The 26,303-nt window shown below is 51.6% G+C and overlaps 1 protein-coding gene across 1 annotated transcript in view; it reads left to right on the plus strand.

The window, feature by feature from the left end:
* Positions 1–10,407: 10,407 nt before the first annotated feature.
* Positions 10,408–26,303, plus strand: part of LOC140738131 (zinc-binding protein A33-like) — a 31,696-nt gene continuing 15,800 nt past the window's right edge. Inside the window, exons 1-5 of the mRNA XM_073065280.1 lie at positions 10,408–10,818; positions 10,945–11,040; positions 11,451–11,684; positions 22,186–22,208; positions 22,305–22,423. Of these exons, the coding sequence (XP_072921381.1) occupies positions 10,408–10,818; positions 10,945–11,040; positions 11,451–11,684; positions 22,186–22,208; positions 22,305–22,423 (883 nt within the window). The remainder of the gene's footprint in view (positions 10,819–10,944; positions 11,041–11,450; positions 11,685–22,185; positions 22,209–22,304; positions 22,424–26,303) is intronic.

The following is a 26,303-nucleotide window of genomic DNA, read 5'->3' on the forward strand; positions in this document are numbered from 1 at the left end:
AAACAAGTCCTGTGGACTGATGAAGTTAAAACAGAACTTTTTGGCCGCAATGAGCAAAGGTGTGTTTGGAGAAAAAAAGGGTGCAGAATTTCATGAAAAGAACACCTCTCCAACTGTTCAGCACGGGGGTGGATCGATCATGCTTTGGGCTTGTGTTGCAGCCAGTGGCATGGGGAACATTTCACTGGTAGAGGGAAGAATGAATTCAATTAAATACCAGCAAATTCTGGAAGCAAACATCACACCGGTCTGTAAAGAAGCTGAAGATGAAGAGAGAATGGTTTCTACAACAGGTTAATGATCCTAAACACACGTCAGAATACACAATGAGGTCATCTTTTACTCGCTTAGCTATTCACAGTAACAGAAATTTTGACCAAACTTTTGCATGCCACTGTACTTTCTAGAGAATTGTATGCAGTGTATGGTCTGTTATTTGTGCCACCGGGTGATTGCATGGTTACAGTAAGTTACTGTCGTGATGGAAAATAACTGGTTCTTTGAGTCTCAACAGTAGAGGCCTGGACACGCACAGTTTTAATAAGGAATTTATTTACAAGGGGAAGTCGGGTCAACACAAGCAACTACAATACACAGGAAGCAGTGTGGGGACAGGGTACGGTTACACAAACAAAGAACAAGGGAAAAGCACTACAACAGCTATCCCCCTTGACCTTGGATAGCTGCGGCTCCCTTACCAGGACAAACGATAGACCTTCCCAAACGTAAATCAATGCGCTTACCTCCAATGTGGTGGTCTGTAAGAGCGGGCTAGCCAAGGCCAAGTCTCACCTTTTAAAGCATGGGACTGGGCGAGATAATCCAATTAAGGTGACCAATAATTTAGGTGTGCATTGATTAGTTGGGAGGGACCAAATGTTGATTGGCATGTGGTGTGTCCTCCGACCAGCCAGGTGGCAGTGTGTCTGTCACGTGGCCGGTATCTCTGGATACACTCCACCCCTCGGAAGACGCACCACATAGCCAACACACATAAGAGGGTGAAACAAAATCGCATATACCAGAAATAACCAATTTTGAGCAGCTAAGTAAATGCAGAGACACTCTTAATCTGCTGGCATGCGCAACATAGTATAGAAATGGCTATGATTACAAGAATGAGTGCGATGGACCAGTGAATGACAGTTGCCCACCACCCCCCTAGGGACCCAAACGGCCACCAATTGCCCCATGAGGTGTTGTGCTGGAGGAGTTGGTCCCTTGATTTTTGAATTTTAGCCACCGAGCCCCGAATGTGAGCGGCCAAGTGAGTGATGTTGCTGGACTCATCAGGGATAAAGGTACAGCATTTCTTACCAACCACTGCACACGTTCCACCATCAGCAGCGAGTAGGTAGTCCAGTGCCATTCGGTTCTGCAGGGCGACCATCCTGACAGCTGTCAGTTCTGCCGCCGTTCGGGTGAGGGCATCCTCCGTGAGTTGCAGTGCCACTGCCGTCTCATTGGCCAGAGTCTCGAGCACATTGGTCATCTGGATCACCTCCCAGGACAGCCGGACCGTACCATAACTGGGAAAGGCTATCATCCAGAGCTTCTCTGCCTCTGTAATGGCCCTCTTGTCCCGGTGGCTGCTGTATGCCGGATGCTCCCCAAGGGCATTCAGGGGGTGGATGAAGGGCACCACATATGCTGGAAAGCAGCAGCCATACCAGCTCGTGGGGAGCCACGGGTAGGTGCGGTGGCCGCAGATCCAGTGGGTCCCGTTTAGAGACCAGGGAGCTCCCAGCTTAGCGGCATCGTCGGCAGTGGTCACTGGGGCACCCAGATACCAGTTTCGCTGACAGTTGCTGTGACCAACGGAAAAGTTAGAAGTGTGCGCATTGCGGGCTCTGCACCAGCATTCGTTAGGTATACTCAGTGGCTGTGGAATAACTCTGAGGGTGGGGACTCGGGTGGAGGTCAAATTGTAGGGAGGGAATTACCAGTTCCCGAAGCACCCACCCCATCGGGGGGTCAAGGGAAGAGATGTTGTGGAGTGGGGAGGAGAGTGGTGGGGGACTGCCAGAAGGGCCCCCCCCCCAAACAGATATACCAAAACCAGCAGGAGCAAACAGTCTGTGTAAACAGTTCATCTCAATGTCATCCAGCGGGATCGGCGTGAGTGGCAGCGCATCATCAGCGTCTGCTGGGGCCCGCAAGCAGATCCAGCAGTCCGATCTGTTGGTGTTGCTGGCAAACTCATAAGCGACCCTGAGGAAGGTGTTGGCAGCTGTCATGGAGCCGAGCATCGCAGCGACCAGGAGGGACGACCGGAGTCGCACCATTGTCCTGTAGAGGGAGACGGGGGTGGAGAGGTGGGGGTAGGTGTAGGTGTAGGAGGAAACTCATTCCCGTCTGGTTAAATGCCGGGTATGTATACAGGACAAATCAGATTTGCCCGGAATGGCAACCCAGCGGGTGTCCCCTGGACCGCACGAGACAATTTCTCCCTTTCTGGGGAGGCTCTGCGGCTGTCGGATCCATTCTCTGCCCGAGTCCTCGGTCTCGGGGGGGTTCGGTGGTTTCCCAGTCGGGAGATGGGGACTGTGCCAGGTGGCGGGCCAGTGGGGAATCCCCCTTGGCTAGTGGGCCGTGTGTTTAACTGGTCAGCGGCCTGCTGAAGGACACTTCGCCACCCCTGCAGCGCGCGAGAGGGTGTCAGAGTGCGGATTTTTTCCTAGAGCAGGCCGTTCATTCTTTCAATTAAGCCCGATGCCTGGGGGTGGTGGGGTATATGGAACAGCCACGAGATCCCCGCCTCAGCTGCCCAGGTCTAGGCTTTGGTCCCAGCAAAGTGTGAGCCCTGATCGGATTGTACCTCCCATGGGACCCCATAGAGAGAAGAGAGATGCTGTAATCCTCTGATGGTGCCGTTCTGGTCGGCCCTCTCACAGGGCACCGCCACCAGGATACCCAAGTATGTGTCCACCATTGTGAGGACATACTGCTTCTTATTCTGTTGTGGGAGCGGTCCAATATAGTCAATTTGCCATACCTGACCCACACCCGTGCCGCGACGAATGTGGCCCGGTGGCCCTATCGGCCAGTCCCGTGGCTTGACTAGCTGGCAGATGGGGCAGTTATCTACAGAGGTTTTACATTGATCGAGTGTCAAGGTGACACCGAATTGTTCAGCCCAGCGCCGCGTGCCATCGGCCCCTCAGTGGCCACCTTTGCGGTGTGCCCACGCAGTTAGTGCCCTGGGGTCGGTGTGCCCACGCAGCTCGTGCACTGGGGTCGGTGTGCCCACGCAGCTCGTGCACTGGGGTCTGTGTGCTCACGCAGCTAGTGCACTGGGGTCTGTGTGCTCACGCAGCTAGTGCACTGGGGTCTGTGTGCCCACGCAGCTAGTGCACTGGGGTCGGTGTGCCCACACAGCTAGTGCACTGGGGTCGGTGTGCCCACACAGCTAGTGCACTGGGGTCTGTGTGCCCACGCAGCTAGTGCACTGGGGTCTGTGTGCCCACGCAGCTAGTGCACTGGGGTCGGTGTGCCCACGCAGCTAGTGCACTGGGGTCGGTGTGCCCACGCAGCTAGTGCACTGGGGTCTGTGTGCTCACGCAGCTAGTGCACTGGGGTCTGTGTGCCCACGCAGCTAGTGCACTGGGGTCGGTGTGCCCACGCAGCTAGTGCACTGGGGTCGGTGTGCCCACGCAGCTAGTGCACTGGGGTCTGTGTGCCCACGCAGCTAGTGCACTGGGGTCTGTGTGCCCACGCAGCTAGTGCACTGGGGTCGGTGTGCCCACGCAGCTAGTGCACTGGGGTCGGTGTGCCCACGCAGCTAGTGCACTGGGGTCGGTGTGCCCACGCAGCTAGTGCACTGGGGTCTGTGTGCCCACGCAGCTAGTGCACTGGGGTCGGTGTGCCCACGCAGCTAGTGCACTGGGGTCGGTGTGCCCACGCAGCTAGTGCACTGGGGTCGGTGTGCCCACGCAGCTAGTGCACTGGGGTCGGTGTGCCCACGCAGCTAGTGCACTGGGGTCGGTGTGCCCACGCAGCTCGTGCACTGGGGTCTGTGTGCCCACGCAGCTCGTGCACTGGGGTCGGTGTGCCCACGCAGCTCGTGCACTGGGGTCTGTGTGCCCACGCAGCTCGTGCACTGGGGTCTGTGTGCCCACGCAGCTAGTGCACTGGGGTCGGTGTGCCCACGCAGCTCGTGCACTGGGGTCTGTGTGCCCACGCAGCTCGTGCACTGGGGTCGGTGTGCCCACGCAGCTCGTGCACTGGGGTCAGTGTGCCCACGCAGCTAGTGCACTGGGGTCGGTGTGCCCACGCAGCTAGTGCACTGGGGTCTGTGTGCCCACGCAGCTAGTGCACTGGGGTCGGTGTGCCCACGCAGCTCGTGCACTGGGGTCTGTGTGCCCACGCAGCTAGTGCACTGGGGTCGGTGTGCCCACGCAGCTCGTGCACTGGGGTCTGTGTGCCCACGCAGCTCGTGCACTGGGGTCTGTGTGCCCACGCAGCTCGTGCACTGGGGTCTGTGTGCCCACGCAGCTAGTGCACTGGGGTCGGTGTGCCCACGCAGCTAGTGCACTGGGGTCTGTGTGCCCACGCAGCTCGTGCACTGGGGTCTGTGTGCCCACGCAGCTAGTGCACTGGGGTCGGTGTGCCCACGCAGCTAGTGCACTGGGGTCTGTGTGCCCACGCAGCTAGTGCACTGGGGTCGGTGTGCCCACGCAGCTAGTGCACTGGGGTCTGTGTGCCCACGCAGCTAGTGCACTGGGGTCGGTGTGCCCACGCAGCTCGTGCACTGGGGTCGGTGTGCCCACGCAGCTAGTGCACTGGGGTCGGTGTGCCCACGCAGCTCGTGCACTGGGGTCGGTGTGCCCACGCAGCTCGTGCACTGGGGTCGGTGTGCCCACGCAGCTAGTGCACTGGGGTCGGTGTGCCCACGCAGCTCGTGCACTGGGGTCTGTGTGCCCACGCAGCTCGTGCACTGGGGTCTGTGTGCCCACGCAGCGCGTGCACTGGGGTCTGTGTGCCCACGCAGCTCGTGCACTGGGGTCTGTGTGCCCACGCAGCTAGTGCACTGGGGTCGGTGTGCCCACGCAGCTCGTGCACTGGGGTCGGTGTGCCCACGCAGCTCGTGCACTGGGGTCGGTGTGCCCACGCAGCTCGTGCACTGGGGTCGGTGTGCCCACGCAGCTAGTGCAGTGGGGTCGGTGTGCCCACGCAGCTCGTGCACTGGGGTCGGTGTTCCCACGCAGCTCGTGCACTGGGGTCGGTGTGCCCACGCAGCTAGTGCACTGGGGTCTGTGTGCTCACGCAGCTCATGCACTGGGGTCTGTGTGCCCACGCAGCTAGTGCACTGGGGTCTGTGTGCCCACGCAGCTCGTGCACTGGGGTCGGTGTGCCCACGCAGCTAGTGCACTGGGGTCGGTGTGCCCACGCAGCTCGTGCACTGGGGTCGGTGTGCCCACGCAGCTAGTGCACTGGGGTCTGTGTGCCCACGCAGCTCGTGCACTGGGGTCGGTGTGCCCACGCAGCTAGTGCACTGGGGTCTGTGTGCCCACGCAGCTCGTGCACTGGGGTCTGTGTGCCCACGCAGCTAGTGCACTGGGGTCTGTGTCAGGGGAGGAAGTGGTGGCAGATGATATTTGGGCAGCCTGGTTCACAGCAGCGTTAAACGTTGCCTCTTCATTATCGTTCCGGGTATGGGCATCCACATGGTGGACAGAAATTTTCCGGTGGGTAGCCTGGTCCCAAATGAAACGCCAGTGGTGCTGTCCCCAGAGGGGACATCGGTGTATTTCCCACCCCATGTCTTGCCACCGGGCCATCCACACTGCAATGCCGTTAGCTGCTGCCCAGGAATCAGTATAGATGTGGACTGGTCCGGTAGAGTTTTGGAGGGTGAGGGCTACTGCCGCCAGCTCGGCAAGTTGACTGGAACCCCCCTCCCTCGGTGGTTAAAATTCTACCCGTGGCGGGATGAAGTGCTGCCACTTCCCAAAATTGTTTACCCCCTTTCCAGCGGCTGGAGCCGTCTGTGAACCAGGCGCGCAGTTTGCTGTCGGGGTCGAGGGAATCGAAGGGTTGACCCCAACATGCTGGGGAGGGTTGTACCTCGGGGATGTCCGGGGCAGGGTTCTGGGACTGGGGGAAAGCTATGACTTGTTCATGGAGGTGGCTGACCCCTTCAGGACTGGGCTCAGCCCGATCCGCAATGTACCACTTCCACTTGACAATGGAGGACCTCTGGGCACGGCCCTCCTTGTGGGTAGAATCGGGGGACTTGACCCATCGCATTATGGGGAGATGGGGGCGAAGGACGACATGGTCGGTGCTGGTTTGGTGTTCTGTGGCGAGGAGCGCCAGGTAGCAGGCTAGTAGCTGGCGCTCGAAGGGGCTGTAGCGCACTGCCGCTTCAGGTAGGGACTTAGTCCAGAAACCGAGGGGGACTCTACAGCCTGGGGTCTTCTGCCAGAGGCTCCACTCGGCGACCGTCTCGCTCGCTGAGACCTGTAACTCAAAAGGCAGACCCGCCTGGCGGGAAGAAAGTGGCATGGCTTGTTCCACCGCATCAAAGGCAGCCTGTTCCGCTGGGCCCCTGAGAAATGTGGATTTTTCCCTGGAGATCCTATAGAGCGGCCGGAGAAGCATGGTCAAGTGGGGAATATGCTGCCGCCAATCGCCCAGGAGCCCCACGAATCTCTGTGTGTCAGTTTTATTCGAGGGGACGGCAAAATTTAAAATTTTATTTTTAGCGGCATCGGGTACGCTTCTGTGCCTGGAGTTCCATTGTACTCCAAGGAAAATGCCACCCTGGCTGGGGCTCTGTATCTTTTCCATATTAATGGCCCAGCCCCGTCCCCTGAGGGATTCGATTAGCATGCGAAGTGCCTTTGACACAATGGTCTCAGAAGGACCTTGGAGAAGGATATCGTCTATATAATGGGCAATCGAAATCTCCGGCGAGAATTAGATGTTGTGTAAATCGCGGGAGACAAGGCCATGGCAGATAGTGGGGCTGTGAATGTAGCCTTGGGGCAGCGACAAAAGGTGTATTGTCTGCTATCCCAAGTAAAGGCAAATTGGTCTTGGCTATCTGAGTGCAGGGGAATCGAGAAAAATGCATTCGCTAAATCGACAACAGCGTACCAGGGTTTATGGGGACGGCCTGCGATGTCTTCAATAAGGGTGACAATGTCAGGTACAGCGGCGGCGAGGGGGGTGCAGCCTTGTTCAATCGTCTATAATCAACGGTCATCCGCCAGGAGCCGTTCCTCTTACGGACGGGCCAAATGGGGCTATTGAAAGGCGAGGCAGCGGCTCTAATAATTCCTTCCCGTATCAGGGCTTGAATGGAGTCTGCGATTTCTTGGCGCCCCCCCCCCCTCCCCCGGCACTCTGTACTGACTGTTACAGATGATCTTGGAGGGAGGGGGAATAACAATTGGCTCCCACTTAGCCACCCCGATGACAGTAGTGTCTTCTGCGATGCCGAAGGTGAACTTGCCCCTGTTTGTTTCAAGTGATTGTCCCTTTAAAACATTGATCCTGAGGATACATTCCAGGGAGGAGGCAATAAGGATTTGTACACGTCTGGGGGAATGGTTGCCTATGGCTAGGCGAAGGGTGATCTCCCTAGCTGGTAACAGGGAGCCCCCCAATCCCTCTATCTGCATGTCCGTACCCCTCCATAAGGCAGGATTGCCTGGGATAATGGTGTGCTGGGCGCCTGTGTCGACAAGCTCCATACACCTCTGTGTGTTTCCCTTTCCCCGGTGTACTGTGACGGGTATATGTGGCCTCAGGTCCCCCGGGCGAGAGAGCAAATGTGCCGGGGGCCCTGGCCTTCAACCTATGGGAGGGGGGAAGAGGGTTGCCACGCCGGGGGTGAGGCACTTTGCTGGTGGAGGTGGGACATTTCCTGCCTGACGAGCTGTCTGAGTTGTGCTTCGAGGGCCTTCGAGACAGTTTCAGGCAGGGGAGGCGCGGAGGGTGGCTCGGTGTGGGTGGTCTTTTTGTAAGTAATCTTCCCCCTGCAATGCTCCTTCCACAGGGCATATAGGTTGGGGATGGGGATGCCATCTATCTGGTTACGATCCACCCCTGCACGCAGCAGGTCCATGTACAGCTGCCTGCGTGTATATCTGAGAGGGATAGTGTCTTGGGCCCTTGTCTCGGTCTTACGGACCTGCGTAGGTGCCCCCCCTGTGCATATATTCTAATCCCTCCAGGAGGGTGATGGCATCCCGTACGGTCCTACCGCTGGCTGGTGCCATGAGGGGCAGGATTACCGACTTCAGATCGGGGCGTGCGGTAGTGACCAAGTATCCCGCTAGGGCACCGGTCACTCGTGTGTTTTCAAGGAAGTTACGGTCGCAGGCACCTTGATAGATGCGTTGACTAGTGCCCATTCCCTGATAACCCAGGTGCCCTCACTGACCGTACCCCATTGCGGGCGCCCGTGTAGATCCCACTCCAGAAGTGTGGGATAGCGAGCTCGTACCGCGGTCACTACCCGATCCCACAGGGTTGTGCCGTCGCGGATTTCTGCTTGTGGCGCCCGCAGCACATTGTTTTTGCTCTGCTGGTCAGAGAGGCTTCCCAGGGTGCTTGCCTCCTGATGGGAGAGGCTGAGGTTGGGCCCCCCCTTGTCCAACAGCTGGAGCAGCCAGGCAGCGAGGTGCTCACCTGGTCGTTGGCGGTACCGATCTGCCAACTGGGTCAGCTCCTTGGGGGAGAGGTCCCGGGTCTCCGTGATCTCCGAATGACTAGTGAAAGGTCCGGCCGACTCCCCCTCGTTCCCTTTCTCCCTGCGGTGAACCTGGGACCGCGTGGTGACGGGTCGGGCATGTTGGAGCTCGGGTGAGAAGGGGGAAGGGTGGTTGTGGGACCTTGGTTCCTCGGGCACTCTCTCGTTGTCACTATCCAGCCAGATGTCCCCATCCCCCAACCATGCGTCCAGCTTGTCGCCACACTGGACTAAGGCTCGAATCTGTAATGGGTCTGGCAGCCAGCCAGACCGACGGGCTGCCCTGGCCTGCTGAAGTTTTATGAGGCGACAGGCAAGTTCAGTTCCCCTAACTTCAAGGTCATTGGCTCGGGCCTGGGCAGCCTGTGCTGCTTCCTTCAGCGTGCAACAACACTGACTGAGGTCTTCAATTTCCCTGTCCTTCCGACCACACAAGTGCTGCAGGTGATCAGTAATTCTAACCTGGTGTCTCAGCAGGGACGCAAACAACCAGAAGGCACCCCTTTGACTCCCCTTGGCTTTGGGGAACCCTGATTCCTTCAGGAGGGAGACCACATGATGGCCCAGCTTCTCTCCACGGGGTTCTAACTGCTCAGACCAGTCCACTGGTTTTCCCTGGTCTGCCAGCATGCTGGCCAGACTCTCAAATCCCTCCCTTTCATCAGCCCACCCGGGGATCTTATCCTGGGTGCCTGCACTGGCTTTCTTCCCCTTATTCCAGAACATTATCCCCTGTGCTTGTGTCCAGCCAAAACCTATAAGGCCCTGCTCGCAGCGGCAAATGTTGTGATAGAAAATAACTGGTTCTTAAGAGTCTCAACAGTAGAGGCCTGGACACACTCAGTTTTAATAATAAGGAATTTATTTACAAGGGGAAGTCGGGTCAACACAAGCAACTACAATACACAGGAAGCGGTGTGGGGACAGGGTACGGTTACACAAACAAAGAACAAGGGAAAAGCACTACAACAGCTATCCCCCTTGATCTTGGATAGCTGCGGCTCCCTTACCAGGACAAACGATAGACCTTCCCAAACATAAATCAATGCGCTTACCTCCAATGTGGTGGTCTGTAAGACAGGGTAAGCCAAGGCCAAGTCTCACCTTTTAAAGCATGGGGCTGGGCGAGATAATCCAATTAAGGTGACCAATAATTTAGGTGTGCATTGATTAGTTGGGAGGGACCAAATGTTGATTGGCATGTGGTGTGTCCTCCGACCAGCCAGGTGGCAGTGCATCTGTCACGTGGCCGGTATCTCTGGATACAGTTACACAGATCAGGGTTCGGATGGGCGAGACATTCAACCTCATGGGTTTAGGGGACCAAGTCATATCTACCCTAGAGATACAGAGAGTGGGAGAAGTGTTTTTCTCGCCGCTGAGTCCGGTAGCTGTTTGCGAGGAGCTCCAGACACTCCCAGTGAAATGGTTTCACCTGCAACAACACAACGTTCATTCCCGAGACCGCAGCGCCCCTAGTGGACAGTCCCGGGACCGCAGCGCCCCTGGTGGACAGTCCCGGGACCGCAGCGCCCCGGTGGACAGTCCCGGTATCGCAGCGCCCCTGGTGGACAATCCCGGTACCGCAGTGCCCCTAGTGGACAGTCCCGGGACCGCAGCGCCCCTGGTGGAAATCGCGGTACCGCAGGGTTCAGCAGCTCCCCGAAAGGGAAAATATCCTGAACCCGGAAGTACCGGGAGTTAACATGGATTCGAAAGGACAGGTCGAGAGTTGGAGCGAGGAGGCAATTTGTCCCATCTGCCTGGATTTCTTCACCGATCCGGTTATACTGGAGTGTGGGCACAACTTCTGCCGCTCCTGTATCACTCGGTGTTGGGAAAGGGAGGAGAGAAACTCCTGCCCGGAATGTAGAGAGGAGTTTTCAGACCGCACCGTCAGGGTCAATCGGGCCTTGGCAAATCTGTCTGAGAAAGCTCGAAAACTAAACCTGAATCACACAGGGAAGGAAAGTAAACTTCACTGCGAGGCACACGAGGAAGAACTGAAGCTGTTCTGTAAGACGGACAAGAAACTGCTCTGTCTGATCTGTAGAGATTCGCGGGAACACAGGGAGCACCGCTTCCTGCCGATTAAAGAAGCTGTTGAAGACTATAAGGTAAAATCAAATCGATTTTGATCACCTGATGTTTTTTCATTTTATATTTATTTGTATATGGCAATCAATTGGCTGGACTCAGCACTGCATCTTTATTGTCTAATTCCTTCACTCTCTGCTTCCCAGGAACGGGTTAAATCTGCGTTAGACTCTCTCACAGAAAAGAAATGCGAGCTCGAGGACATGGAGCGGCAACAGAAAGAGAAGGTTTCCGGAGTTCGGGTAAGGCCTCCCTGAGAAGAATTCCCAATAATATTGTGTAGTTTTGTTCCCTTTAATGCCGAGTAGCAGAGTATCGCAGCTCCAGTGACCTGGATTCGATCCTGACCTCTGGTGCTCTCTGCGTGGAGTTTGCATGTTCTCCTTGAGATCACAGTGGACCGGCATTGCCAAGAAATCGAGGTTGAATGTTTAATTCGGTGCTGTAATTAACCCTGTGATGGCGGGTGGTCTGTGAATCAGGTGGGAGTTGATGGATCAGTGAGGAAGAATAGGTTTCAGGGAGACGTGAATGAATGGGATTGAATATCTGAGAAATAGCATAGGGCCAGTGGGCTGAATGGTCTCCTTCCATGTCATAGGGAAATACTTTACAGCCAAATAATAAACTAGCCTCTCCTTTCATTTGACAGGAACAGTCACACAGTGTTCAGTCCCACATCACATCCCAGTTTGATGAACTGCGCCGGATTATCACTGAGAAAGAGCAGCGTTTACTCAGAGATCTCAGGGAAGAGGAGGAGAGGATTCTGAATCCGATGAAGAAAAATCTTCGAGAGATTCAAGAGAATTTAAATTCTATCCGGGAGAAAATGTCAAAGTTACAGGAACAGATGGATCAACAAGACAATGTGACATTTCTCATGGTGAGATTTCAGTTTGGTTTTGTAAAAGTGCACTGTCTCAAAATGATGTATTTTAACTCAGTGTGGTATTTACAGATACAATCATTATAAACAGATTTAAACCGGACAGATGTTTTGACTGTTCAGGACTGTTGTGTTCCCCAAACCGGCCTCCCGTAGCATCTGTACATCACAGGACAGTCTGCAACCTTCTCGGGAATGAGTTACTCTGATCAGAGCACTGAGCTGGTGACCGTTTCTGTGATTCCCACGTATAATATCCCCGATACTCAGAGTAACACCCAGTTACAGTCACAGGCTGTCAGTGTGTCTGGTGTGGTGGGTGTGAGTGTCACTCCGTCGATCAGTGGCAACTGAGATTGAATTGCAGAATGTGACCCACTGTCATACTGGGTGCATTGGGATTGGACCCAAAAGCAAGACACAGACACTGAACTACCAAGAACAGGACTAGGCGTGAGAAGGAAGCAGGGGAATTGAGGAAGAAAGGACACTGGACGCGACACAGGCCCCGCACGAGACAAGGACTTCGGGCCTGGGCTAGGACTTGATGAGGATAGTGGAACCAGGAACTGGAACTGGGAACTAGGAGCCTGGGCTTGGACTCCGAGCCAGAGACTGGACAAAGACCCAGAACCTGTGTCTTGACTTGGGCTCGGACTCCAGAACCAGGCGAGGACAAGACGTGGCTGCAGGATGATGAGAGGCACAGGACTGGACATGAGACTCCTGGACAGGACAAGGGAATCCCAGCACAGGACGAGGGAATCCCAGCACCGGGCTGGGCAAGGTACTCCTGGGCTGGGAGAGGCACATGGACATGAGGAGAACCCAGAGCCTTGGTCAAGGGAGAGACAGGAACATGGAACACTGAGCCGGGACCCTCCTTGTGTACAGGACGTGGGGCCAGGGGTCATTACACAGAACACTGGACACGACGAGACAGTTCCCAATGCTAGGTAGTGGCAAAACAGCCAGACCTACCTAGCGAACGGATGGACATGGAGAGGCAGTTCCCAACGCTAGGTAGCGGCAAAATGGATAGACCTACCCAGCGAAGGTGTGGACACAGACAGACAGTTCCAAACAGGGCAGGGCTCCAGGCAGAGGCAAGGGGAGGCTCCAGACAAGGTTGCAGGCAGGGCTTCGGAGGGAAAGAAGGGAACAGTCCAGCCTCAGGGTAACAGCAATGACGGCCTGACTTAACCAACAGAGGCAAGGACCGGGAGGGACAGATCCCACCGTGGGGTAACAGCAAGGACAACCTGACTTACCTTACGGAAGTGAGGACAGGATACCAACAGAACAAACCCACACAAAGACAAGGACAGGATACTGACGAGACAAACCAGCAACCACCCTTGACCCCAGAGCCACTTATATTCCCGGCCCCAAGACGAGAATCAGGTGCCTACGATTAAGCCCAAATGAGACAAGGGAACGCCGGAAGACCCGGAGTCTGGAGTCCACGGACTGGAATGTGAGACAGAACGCAGACTTCACGGACCGGACCATGACGCCCACACATCAGATTAAGCATCTGCAGTGTTTATAAAAAGTATTTACCACCAACCCCCCCCCCCCCCACCAGATTGGAAGTTTCATTGTTTTTCATGTTTCATTGTCTCAAAGTGAAAACAGATCTCTACATTAATCTAAATTAATTAGAAATATAAAACACAAAATAACTGATTGCATAAGTATTCGTCCACTTGAAGTCAGTATTTAGTAGATGTATCTTTGGCAGCAATTACAACCTTGAGCCTGTGTGGATCGGTCTCTATCAGCTTTGCACATCCGGACACTGCAATCTTTCCCCATTCTTCTTTACAAAACTGCACAATTTCTGTCAGATTGCACGGGGATCGTGAGTGAACAGCCCTCGTCAAATCCAGCCACAGTTCTCAATGGATTGAGACTGGACGCTGACTCGGCCACTCCAGGACATTAACTTTGTTGATTTTAAGCCATTCCTGTGTAGCTTTGGCTTTATGCTTGGGGTCATTGTCTTGCTGGAAAACAAATCTTCTTCCAAGTCACAGTTCTCTTGCAGACTGCATCAGGTTTTCCTCCAGGATTTCCCTGTATTTTGCTGCCTTCATTTCAGTCTCTACCTTTACAAGCCTTCTAGGGCCTGCTGCAGTGAAGCATGATGCAGCCACCACCAGGCCCAAAACAGCATGTAGACTGATGGCCAAAATGCTCAATTTTGGTTTCCTCAGACCATAGAACCTTCGTCCTGCTGGTTTCAGTCTCCCGTGTGCCTTCTGGCAAACTCTAGCTGAGATTTCATGTGAGCTTTTTTCAACAGTGGCTTTCTCTTTGCCACTCTCCCATAAAGCTGTGACTGGTCGACAGTTGCGTGAGAGTTTCTCCCATCTCAGCCACTGAAGCTTGTAACTCCTCCAGAGTTGTCATAGGTCTTTTGGAGGCCTCCCTCACGAGTCCCCTTCTTGCGCAGACACCCAGTCTTTGAGGACAGCCTGCTCTCAGCAGATTTACAGCTGTGCCACATCATGATGATTACTGAAACTGTATTGTAAGGGATATTCAGTGACTTTGAAATTTTCTGTGTCCATCTCCTGACTTGTGCTTTTCAATAACCTTTTTGTGGAGTTGCTTGGAGTGTTCTTTTGTCTTCATGGTGTAGTTTTTGCCAGGATACTGACTCACCAGCAGTTGGAGATTCCAGATACAGGTGTAATTTAACTACAGTCAGTTGAAACACCTTCACTGCACACAGGTCTCAAAAAACAGATCCCCATTGAAACGATTATGTGAATTCTAAAACCAATTGGCTGCACGAGTGATAATTTGGTGTGTTATATTAAAGGAGGATGAATTCTAATGCAATCAATTATTATGTGCTTTAAATAATTTAGATTACTTTGTACAGATCCATTTTCAGTTTGACATGAAAGAACCTTTTTGACACTGGTGTGTCTTTGTTGATCAGTGTCAAACAAGCCAAATTAAATCCACTGTGATTCAATGTTGTAAAACAATGAAACATCAAAACTTCCAAGGGCAGTGAATACTTTTTCTAAGCATAGAAACATAGAAAACCTACAGTACAATACAGGCCCTTCGGCCCACAGAGTTGTGCCGAACATGTCCCTACCTTAGAAATTACTAACCTTACCTATAGCCCTCTATTTTACTAAGCTCCATGTACCTATCTAAGTCTCTTAAAAGACCCTATCGTATCCCCCTCCACCACCGTTGCTGGAAGCCCATTCCATGCACTCACCACTCTCTGTGTAAAAAAAACTTACCCCTGACATCTCCTCTGTACCTACTCCCCAGCATCTTCAACCTGTGTCCTCTTGTGGCAACCATTTCAGCCCTGGGAAAAAGCCTCTGACTATCCACACGATCTATGCCTCTCATCATCTTATACACCTCTATCAGGTCACCTCCCATCCTCCATCGCTCCAAGGAGAAAAAGCCAAGTTCCCTCAACCTATTCTCATAAGGCATGCTCCCCAATCCAGGGAACATCCCTGTAGATCTCTTCTGCACCCTTTCTACGACTTCCACATCCTTCCTGTAGTGAGGTGACCAGAACTGAGCACAGTACTCCAAGTGGGGTCTGACCAGGGTCCTATAGAGCTGGAACAGTACCTCTCAGCTCCTAAGTTCAATTTCATGATTGATGAAAGCCAATACACCTTCTTAACCACAGAGTCAACCTGCGCAGCTGCTTTGACTGTCCAATGGACTTGGGCCGCAAGATCCTTCTGATCCTCCACACTGCCAAGAGTCTTACCATCAGTACTATATTCTGCCATCATATTTGACCTACCAAAATGAACCACCTCACACTTACCTGGGTTGAACTCCATCTGCCACCTCTCAGCCCAGTTTTGCATCCTATTAATGTCTATATCCAGCTTGCATCAAGCTCATCGTTTCAGAGACTATTGCCCTGTCTTTCTTTTTCAGACATATTCTTCATTGGATTATATCCCATTTTACACAATAGACAGGTCTTTCAACCCTTCTTCTCCTATCAACTTCTCTACTTCACAAGCAACCTCCCACCTATCACCACTGCTGGCAACAATGCCTGAATTTCATAAGAATTAGGAGCAGGAGTAGGCCACCTGGACCATCGAGCCTGCTCCATCATTCAACAGGATCATGTCTGATCCTATTGATCCTGGACTCATCTCCACCTACCTGCCTTTTCCCCGTAATTCTCCAACAATGCCAAACTCTATCCAACTTTGTCTAAAGTATATTTATTGAAGTGGCCTCCTCTGTTTCATTGGGCAGAGAATTCCACAGATTCACCAATCTCTGGGAAAAGCAGTTTCTCCTCATCTCTGTCCTAAATTTGCTCCCCTGAATCTTGAGGCTATGTCCCCTAGTTCTAGTCTCACGTATCAGTGGAAACAACTTTACTGCCTCTATCCCTTTCATAATTTTATGTTTCTACAAGATCTCCTCTCATTCTTCTGAATTCCAGCGAGGACAGTCCCAGGTGACTCAATCTCTCCTCATGTCTAACCCCTCATCTCTGGATCAAGCTGGTGAACCTCCTCTGCGCCACCTCCAAAGCCAGTATTTCCTTCCTCAAGTAAGGAGACCAGAACTGCACACAGTACTCCAGTACCCTGTACAGTTGCCTCACCAGTACCCTGTACAGTTGCAGCATAACATCCCTGCTCTAAAATACAATCCCTCCAGCAATGAAAGTCACATTCCCTTTGCTTTTCTTTTTTTAATTACTTTATTTTCAAAATTTTCAAGAAACAATAAAATCAACAAGCACACATAAGCTCAGACATATGTGAAAATAAAGTGAACAAAATTAAAGGACATAAGGGATGCCTGTTGTACAGAGTGCTCAAAAGTGCTAAACATTAAGTCTCAAATGAGTGCCGTGAAAGATGAGCTGGGGGGAAGTTCTTCATCTGCCCCCGGCCTCGTCTAGGTCGGCAAGAAATGGATCCCAGACGGCCGAAAATCTTTAATTGAATTGGTTCTCAAGAACCTGAGTCTCTCCATCTGTACGACTGAGATCATGTCAGCCGTCCATCTCCGGAGAGAAGGGGGAGAGGGTGATTTCCGTTCCCTCAGGATGAGTCTTTAGCGACAGTCATCCCAGGCATCAGAGACTGTTGTATGGCTGCAGGGAAGCGTAGAGTGGATTGCCAACATCCAAAGATGGCGAGACCAGCTTCCAAGGGGAAGGATCTTTTATAGGCCTTTGAGTACCAGTCACATATTTTGGATGAAAATCCAGTCGGTGAAGGGCAAAACCTTTCATTGACCAACACTGTCCTCCATCTGCCAGGCCCTCGGCCACTCGATTAACCGATGTAAACCTCTCTGCACAATATGCTTTTACTCCCAGTTTTGTGTCACCAGCAAACTTAGATACGTTACACTCGGTCCCCTCTTCCAGATCATTAATGTCTATCGCCAACAGTTGTGGGCCCTTCACCGACCCCTGTGACACACCCCTCACCTCTGATTGCCAACCAGAGAAACATCCATGTCTCACAATTCTCTGCTTTCTATTGGTTAACTAATCCTCTATCCATGCTAATACATCACCCCCAACTCCATACATCCTTGTTTTATGGATAAGTCTTTCATGTGGCACCTTATTGAACACCTTCTGGAAATCCAAGTAAATGACATCCATCTGTTCCCCTCTATCCACTGCGCCCGGTATATCCTCAAAGAACCCCAGTAAGTTTGTCAAACCGACCTGCCTTTGCTGAATCCATGCTGCTCTGCCTGATGGGTCCATTTCTTGCTATTTCTTCTTTAATGATAGCTTCAAGCATTTTCCCAACTACAAACGTTAAATTAACTGGCCTATAGTTACCTGCCTTTTGCCTACATCCTTTTGTTGAGCACCATGTTCCTCAACCATCCCACCATATATCCTGTGTTCCCAGTCCATCCTGTACAACTTCTCCCTCCTCCCTCCCTTGTTTAGGCAGAATACACTGGTTTAAGATGAAACTATTGCACCCTCCATTTGTATGAGAAACTCACCCATAGCATGATCACTCTTCCCAAAACGATCCTTAACTACAAATTGCTAATTTTACCTTTCTCACTGCACAAGACCGGATCCAAGACAGCATGTTCCCTTGTAGGTTCAGTAACATGTTGTTCAAGACAGCTATCACATATTATTCTGTGAAGTCCTCCTCAGGACTGCCTGGACCAACTTGATTCACCCAGTCAAACTACCCCACGATAACTGCTCGTGCCTCAGATATTTCTCCGTTTATTGCCTGTGCCACTGTGATGTAATTGTTCAGTGGCCGATAGACAACTCCCACCAGTGATTTTTCCCTTTACGATTCCTAATCGCTACCCAGATGGATTCAACATTCTGCTCCTTAGATCTTGTATCGTCTCTCACTATCGCCCTGATCTCATCCTTAATTAAGAGCCCTACCCCACCTCCCTTACCTTCCTGCCTATCCTTCCGTGTTACCTGATATCCTTGGATATTAAATTCCCAATCCTCTCCACCCTGCAACCATGTTTCTGTGATGGCCATTAAACCATACCCCTTTATACTGACTGGTGCCACGACTGACTAACCTTGTTACGAATACTCTGGGCATTCAGGTAAAGTGTCCTTACAATCCAGTAACCTTTGCATCTTTTGCACTTGTCTATTCTGCCCTTACTTTTCTCTTTTTTAACTTTTGCTTTTTCTTTATCTTTATCTTTGCTTTTCTGTTTTACTTTGTCCATACTTCTCCGATCTGTTGAACCTACCCCCCTGTTATTTAGTTTAAAGCCGAACCCGCAGTCTCAGGTATGCGATTCACCAGGATCCGGGTCCCATCCTGGTTCAGGTGGAGCCGATCCCAATGGAACAGCTCCCTCCTTCCCCCAGTACTGGTGCCAGTTTCCCGTGAATTCAAACCCACTTCTCCCACACCAATGGTGGAGCCGATCCCAATAGAACAGCTCCCTCCTTCCCCAGTACTGGTGCCAGTTTCCTGTGAATTCAAACCCCAATCTCCCACACCAATGGTGGAACCGATCCCAATAGAACAGCTCCCTCCTTCCCCAGTACTGGTGCCAGTTTCCCGTGAATTCAAATCCACTTCCCCCACACCAATGGTGGAGCCAATCCCAATAGAACAGCTCCCTCCTTCCCCAGTACTGGTGCCAGTTTCCCGTGAATTCAGACCCACTTCCCCCACACCAATGGTGGAGCCGATCCCAATAGAACAGCTCCCTCCTTCCCCAGTACTGGTGCCAGTTTCCCGTGAATTCAGACCCACTTCTCCCACACAAATGGTGGAGCCGATCCCAATAGAACAGCTCCCTCCTTCCCCAGTACTGGTGCCAGTTTCCCGTGAATTCAAACCCACTTCCCCCACACCAATGGTGGAGCCGATCCCAATAGAACAGCTCCCTCCTTCCCCAGTACTGGTGCCAGTTTCCCGTGAATTCAGACCCACTTCCCCCACACCAATGGTGGAGCCGATCCCAACAGAACAGCTCCCTCCTTCCCCAGTACTGGTGCCAGTTTCCCGTGAATTCAGACCCACTTCCCCCACACCAATGGTGGAGCCGATCCCAACAGAACAGCTCCCTCCTTCCCCAGTACTGGTGCCAGTTTCCCGTGAATTCAGACCCACTTCCCCCACACCAATGGTGGAGCCGATCCCAACAGAACAGCTCCCTCCTTCCCCAGTACTGGTGCCAGTTTCCCGTGAATTCAAACCCACTTCCCCCACACCAATGGTGGAGCCGATCCCAATAGAACAGCTCCCTCCTTCCCCAGTACTGGTGCCAGTTTCCCGTGAATTCAAACCCACTTCCCCCACACCAATGGTGGAGCCGATCCCAATGGAACAGCTCCCTCCTTCCCCAGTACTGGTGCCAGTTTCCCGTGAATTCAGACCCACTTCCCCCACACCAATGGTGGAGCCGATCCCAATGGAACAGCTCCCTCCTTCCCCAGTACTGGTGCCAGTTTCCTGTGAATTCAGACCCACTTCCCCCACACCAAAGGTGGAGCCGATCCCAATAGAACAGCTCCCTCCTTCCCCAGTACTGGTGCCAGTTTCCCGTGAATTCAGACCCACTTCCCCCACACCAATGGTGGAGCCGATCCCAATAGAACAGCTCCCTCCTTCCCCAGTACTGGTGCCAGTTTCCCGTGAATTCAAACCCACTTCCCCCACACCAATGGTGGAGCCGATCCCAATAGAACAGCTCCCTCCTTCCCCAGTACTGGTGCCAGTTCCACGTGAATTCAAACCCACTTCCCCCACACCAATGGTGGAGCCGATCCCAATGGAACAACTCCCTCCTTCCCCAGTACTGGTGCCAGTTTCCCGTGAATTCAAACCCACTTCCCCCACACCAATGGTGGAGCCGATCCCAATGGAACAGCTCCCTCCTTCCCCAGTACTGGTGCCAGTTCCACGTGAATTCAAACCCACTTCCCCCACACCAATGGTGCAGCTGATCCCAATGGAACAGCTCCCTCCTTCCCCAGTACTGGTGCCAGTTTCCCGTGAATTCAAACCCACTTCCCCCACACCAATGGTGGAGCTGATCCCTATAGAACAGCTCCCTCCTTCCCCAGTACTGGTGCCAGTTTCCCGTGAATTCAAACCCACTTCCCCCACACCAATGGTGGAGCCGATCCCAATAGAACAGCTCCCTCCTTCCCCAGTACTGGTGCCAGTTCCACGTGAATTCAAACCCACTTCCCCCACACCAATGGTGCAGCTGATCCCAATGGAACAGCTCCCTCCATCCCCTAGTACTGGTGCCAGTTTCCCGTGAATTCAAACCCACTTCCCCCACACCAATGGTGGAGCCTCACATTAAGCTCTCTGAATCTTCTTAACCCTGTGCCAATTTGCAGGTGAATCCAGAGGAGACCAATGTTTGGCTCTGCTTTATAATTTAGTCCCTAGCTACTCAAATTCCCTCAGCAGAACCTCTTTCCTCATTCTACCTACGTTGTTGGTACTCACATGGACCATGACAAATGGATCTTTCCCCCCCACTGCAAATTCCTCAGGTCAGATAAGATGTCCCAAACCCAGGCACCATGAAAGCAACAGAACGTTTGGGACGTTCTATTCTCACGACAGAGAACTTTGTCCAGTTCCCTGACTATACTATCCCCATCACCACTACATTTCTCTTCTCTCCCCCCTCTTGAATGGCCCCCTGAACCACTGTGCCACAGTTAGGTTGCTCATCCTTCCTACAGCCCCCACTCTCATCCACACAGGGAGCAAGAATCTCAGACCTGTTGGACAAGCTGAAGGGCTGAGGCTCCTCCATCACTGTCTCTTGTAACCTCTACCTGCCTCACACACAGTCACACCCTCTTGTCCCTGACACAGACCGAAGTTGTGGCAGCTAATCTAATGGGTGTGACTACCTCCTGAAACAGAGAATCCAGGGAACTCTCCCCCTCCCTGATGTGCCACAGTGTTTGAAGCTCAGATTCTAGGTCATCAACTTTGAGCCCGAGTTCCTCGAGCAGCCGACACTCGCTGCAGATGTGGTCACCAGGAACCGCAATGGGGCCCACCAGCTCCCACATCATGCAGCTACAGCACATCACCCGATCCTGCACCATCCCTACTTTATTTACGGTAATTAGTTGTAGTTTCGTGACTTTTTATTCATCCACTACAAACCCTCTACCAGCTAATCAACTGTTCCTCCTCACCGAAGCCTCTTGAGCCAAAATCGGTAAACTCTGCTCTGTCCACCAGTAAACTACACTGCGAAGCAACTATTAGTCCCGCCTTGTTAGTCCTGCGACAATCCCATCACTATTCTCATCATTGGTTGGCTTTCTGTCTTTGATAAAACACGCTCAGTGCCTCTGTTACCATGGGTGCTGTGAACTGCTTATGCATGGCTGCTCAAAACAAGGGATAGGCCAGAAAAATATTCCTTTGCTGCCCCTGTAAGGTGACCAAACACAAGTTATAGAAGCAGTCGTGTCTGTGATTTAAAATAGAGCAAAAGAATGCTACAGGCCAAACCAGCCAAACCTGTTTCTCTCACTCTCACACTCTCCCCAACAACACGCTCAGTTGGACCGGTCTGTATGTGTTTATCCGGCTTCCCCATCACATTCAATCTCTGCTGTTCCACTTCAACCACTCCTGTGACAGTGAGTTCCACATTCCCTTCACTACATTTCAAGCAGAGATGTGTTCTCCATCCACACCCAGTCCAATCCACCACTAATCTTAAATTCCGGCATCTGATCCTCCCTGACATCGTATCCAGAAAAACATTCACAGCCTGTCCAGTCTTTCCCGTCAGTTCCATCCTCTCAGTTATGGGATAATTATCAACTTTCTCCCGGGTTCTGTGCCCCTTGTTACAGTCTCCCCTTTCTCCGTGTGTGTCAGTGAGAGAGAGCTGGGAAGTGGGAAATTTCAGCAGCTTGTAATAACTTGGCTCAAATTCCTGCGGCCAGGATGCAGTCAGTCAATTGAGATCTGTGTTTTGTTTATTTCAGGAGAACGCTCGTCGGAAGAGGAGGTAGGACATGGTCTTTACTGAAACATAGTGTGGATTTGTAAAATAGTTCAAATATCACTGATGCTCAGTTTATGACCGGCTGTGTAATATTTACAGGATCAGTGATGATGAACAGGTGCTGTCAGTGACACATGGCACCCTACCTGTTGAAAAATTCAATCACCCCTTTTTGTTGAACACAACGTTGAGAGAAATGTCTGATACAATTAAGCGAGGTAAACATTTACAGTTTCCTTTCTCCTTGTTTGTGAACAATTTTAAGTGATATTTACTCACAAAGACTCTCTGTAACTCTGGGTGAAGACATCACTGTCACATGGTCAGCTGGAGATGTCAGACCCCGAACACACCTACACAGGGGGACGATACAACCAATACACAGGACTATTAGATTACAGACAGACATATTTTATTGATTCTGAGGGAAATTGGGTTTCGTTACAGTCGCACCAACCAAGAATACTGTAGAAATATAGCAACATAAAACCATAAATAATTAAATAATAATAAGTAAATTATGCCAAGTGGAAATGAGTCCAGGACCAGCCTATTGGCTCAGGGTGTCTGACACTCCGAGGGAGGAGTTGTGAAGTTTGATGGCCACAGGCAGGAATGACTTCCTATGATGCTCAGTGCCCACTGAATCCTGAACCAATTCACACTGTATAAACACACCAAGACATCACCAGGTAATAAAAGCTGGCGTCTGTCATGTGACTGGGATTTTCAGAAAAATACATACGAGTCCTTCAGAGAAGGAAATCTGCGTCACTCAGCCTGTCTGAAGCGTCCGTGACTGCAGACTCTGATTGACTCAGGTCTGCCCCCTGCTGGACTCACGAGTCTCACTATTATCAAACCCCCACATTGAAGCGTTGTCAGACTGAGCCCGGACACAGCAACCAGCATTGACATTGGTCCAGATTTCATCTCGGGAGAAGCTCATACATCATAGCCGGACTGGCAAAGCTCCCTCACGTACATACACAGACCGACTGGCAGACTGTGGCCAAATCCTCAACAAAGCGTCCAAGTACCTCATGACCTGCTCATCTCCTCCCCACCTCCTTCCATTTATTCCAAGGTCTATTGCCCTCCCTAATCAGATTCCTTCTTCTTTAGACCTTTGTGTCTTCCACCTATCACATCGCAGTTTCTCACATCGTTCCCTATCATCCCCCCTCTCCCCTCCACCTACCTTCTCCCTCGCCTGGACTCTCCTGGTGAGTCTTTCAGCTTTTGCTCGTCCCCCTCCCTCAGCTTCTTATTCTGCATCCTGTTGCCTTCCTCTCCAGTCTGAGTGAAGGGTCTCAGCCCAAAGTGTTCATTTCCCTCCGTAAACCGTGCGTGACTCGAGTTTGTCTGGCGTTTTGTGTGTGTGGCCGGCAAGATTCCGGTTGTGAGTGAACCCAGTGACTGAGACTCCAGAGCCACCAGGATAGAGAGTTCCAAAGATTCACACCCCTCTGTGAGAAGAAAGTTCTCCTCTTCTCAATCCTGAATGACATTTCCCTTATTCAGAGTCGGTGAGCCGTGGTTCCAGACTCATCGGCCAAGGGAAACATTCTCCCTGCATCCAGCCCATCGAGCCTTGTTAGAAGTTTATACCTTTCCATGGAATTCCTCAACACAGCCAGGCTCCAGGGTGAGATTCCTCAGGAGGATGATCTGGGAAGGGGTTTGGCAGAAGTTTATTCACAGGGACAACAACACACATTTGTGGCCAGTAAACTGTGAACCTTCTGTGGTTGTTCACTGAGGCTCCAGTTACAGCTTTCGTTCACTTTATTTCTCCTCTCCCCACAAATCTGACTGCACGGAGATCTGATCATTTCAGAAGCCGGCACCTCCCTACACTGAATCCCCAGTGTTTCTGCGGTTGTCAGATCCTCGTTCCCTCCCCTCGGGTGGATCTTTTATCGAGTTGAGAAACAGGACATTCAGTGAAAAGCTGTAGCAACACCCCCACATCCTCTGTCGATATCTCATTCCAGTCATTGAGAAATAAACATGGAATCAGGCCCTTCAGCCCATCTTGTCCATACTATAATTATAAATAATGAGGATAAATAACATTGTAAATAATCAAAAATGTTTCAGTGATCCTGTAGTGATCTAGATAAACACCTCCACTGTTCACTATACCACCAATTTTACTGTCATCTGCAAACTCACTCACCATGAACCTTGTCAAAGGTCCTGCTGAAGTTCATGTGGACAATGTCCATCACCCTATTCTCAACGATCCTTTCTGTCCCCTCATCAATGAAAAATTAATTAAATTTGTGAGTCACTATTTCCCGGGTATAAACAGAGCTGACTATCCTGACTCAGTCCCTGCCTTTCCAAATGCTGGTAAATCTGTCTCTCAGTGTCCATTCCAGTAATTGTCCCACCACTGATGTTAGGCTCAGTGGCCTGGAGTTCCCTGGCTTGACCTTCCCATCCTTCTGAACTCAAGACAACACCTGAGCCACCCTCCTGTCTTCCAGCAGCTCACCTGTGGTGAAATGTGAAGCAAATTTATCCTCCAGGGCCCTGGAATTCGTTCCCTAGTCGAGGTATCAGACAGAGCAGATCACGGTCTGGGGCTCATCCACCTCTAATACCTCCAACACCTTCGCTTTTGCACTGTGATATGTTCCAAGACATTACTGTTCATTTTCCTTAATTCCTTAGCTTCCGTGACCCTCTCCCTGGGAAATATTCATTTAAAACCTCCCCCCTCTCCTTTTATGGATGACCACATTGACCCTCAGGGTGACCTGTTCGAGTCAGGGGGTCATACATTTGACCCAATGTCCATGCTGACTGTTTTGCCCAGTGAGCTGGTGACATCTGCCCACATTTGGTCCAAAACCCAATAAAACTCTTCAATCCAGGTACTATCCACTGTAGATTCTTTTAAACGTTGCTTATTTCCAGCAGCTCATTCCAAATATGCACCACCCTGTGTGTGAAGAAAAGTTCCAGATGTCCCTTTTAAATCCATCGCCTCTGATCATAAACCTTTGCACTCCTGTTCTTCACACACCCTCCCTGGGGAAAACCCCTAATGTGGAAGGGGATGGGGACCGGAGTGACAGGGCTGAGGAAGGGGAAAATCCCTAATGTGGAAGGGGATGGGGACTGGAGTGACAGGGCTGAGGATGGGGAAAATCCCTATTGTGGAAGGGGATGGGGGCGGGAGTGACAGGGCTGAGGAAGGGGCAGTTGATATACAAGTTGATGCATTGTGTAGTGGGACTGTGAGGAAGAACAGACAGATGATGGGGCAGAATTGCAGTCGGTGGGATGAGCTGTAGTCAAACGGGGGCAAAATCAGAAAGAGTGACTGATACAGGACTGAAGGTGAATGCACTCGGGACAGAGAATAAGGTAGATGATCTTGTAGCATAGTTAGAGACGTATGACATCGTGGGCATCACTGAATCGTGGCTGAAAGAAGATCATAGTTGGGAGCTGAACATCCAAGGATACACATTGCATCGGAAGGACCGGCAGGTAGGCAGAGTGGGTGTGGTGGCTCTGTTGGTAAAAATTGAAATCAAATCCTCAGAAAGAGGTGACACAGGATTGGAAGGTTTGGATTCTTGTGGGTCGAGCTAAGAGACTGCAAAGGTAAAAAGACCCTGTTGGGAGTTAGACACATTCCTCCAAACAGTAGCCTGGATATGGGATATACATTACAATGGGAGATAAAAAGGACCTGTAATACGGGCAACATTCCGATAATTATGGGGGATTTCAATATGTAACTGGGTTGGGAAAATCTGGTTGAGCTGGAGCCTGAGAAATGGAATTTGGAGGATGTCTATAAGATGGCTTTTAGAGCAGCTTGTGCTCGAGCATACAAGGAGATCATGTATTCTGCATTGAGTGTTGTGTAATGAACCGAATTTGATTGGGGAGCTTAAGGTAAAGGAACCTTTAGTAGATAGTGATCATAACATGAGAGAATTCACCCTTGCAGATTAACAGGGAGGAGATAAAGTCAGATGTATTAGTGTGACAGTGGAGTAAAGGGAATTACAGAGGCATCAGACAGGAGTTGGCCAAAGCTGATGGGAAGGAGACACCTTCAGGGATGGTTCA

The sequence above is a fragment of the Hemitrygon akajei genome, chromosome 2 (genome assembly GCF_048418815.1).
Source record: "Hemitrygon akajei chromosome 2, sHemAka1.3, whole genome shotgun sequence".
Lineage (NCBI taxonomy): Eukaryota > Metazoa > Chordata > Chondrichthyes > Myliobatiformes > Dasyatidae > Hemitrygon > Hemitrygon akajei.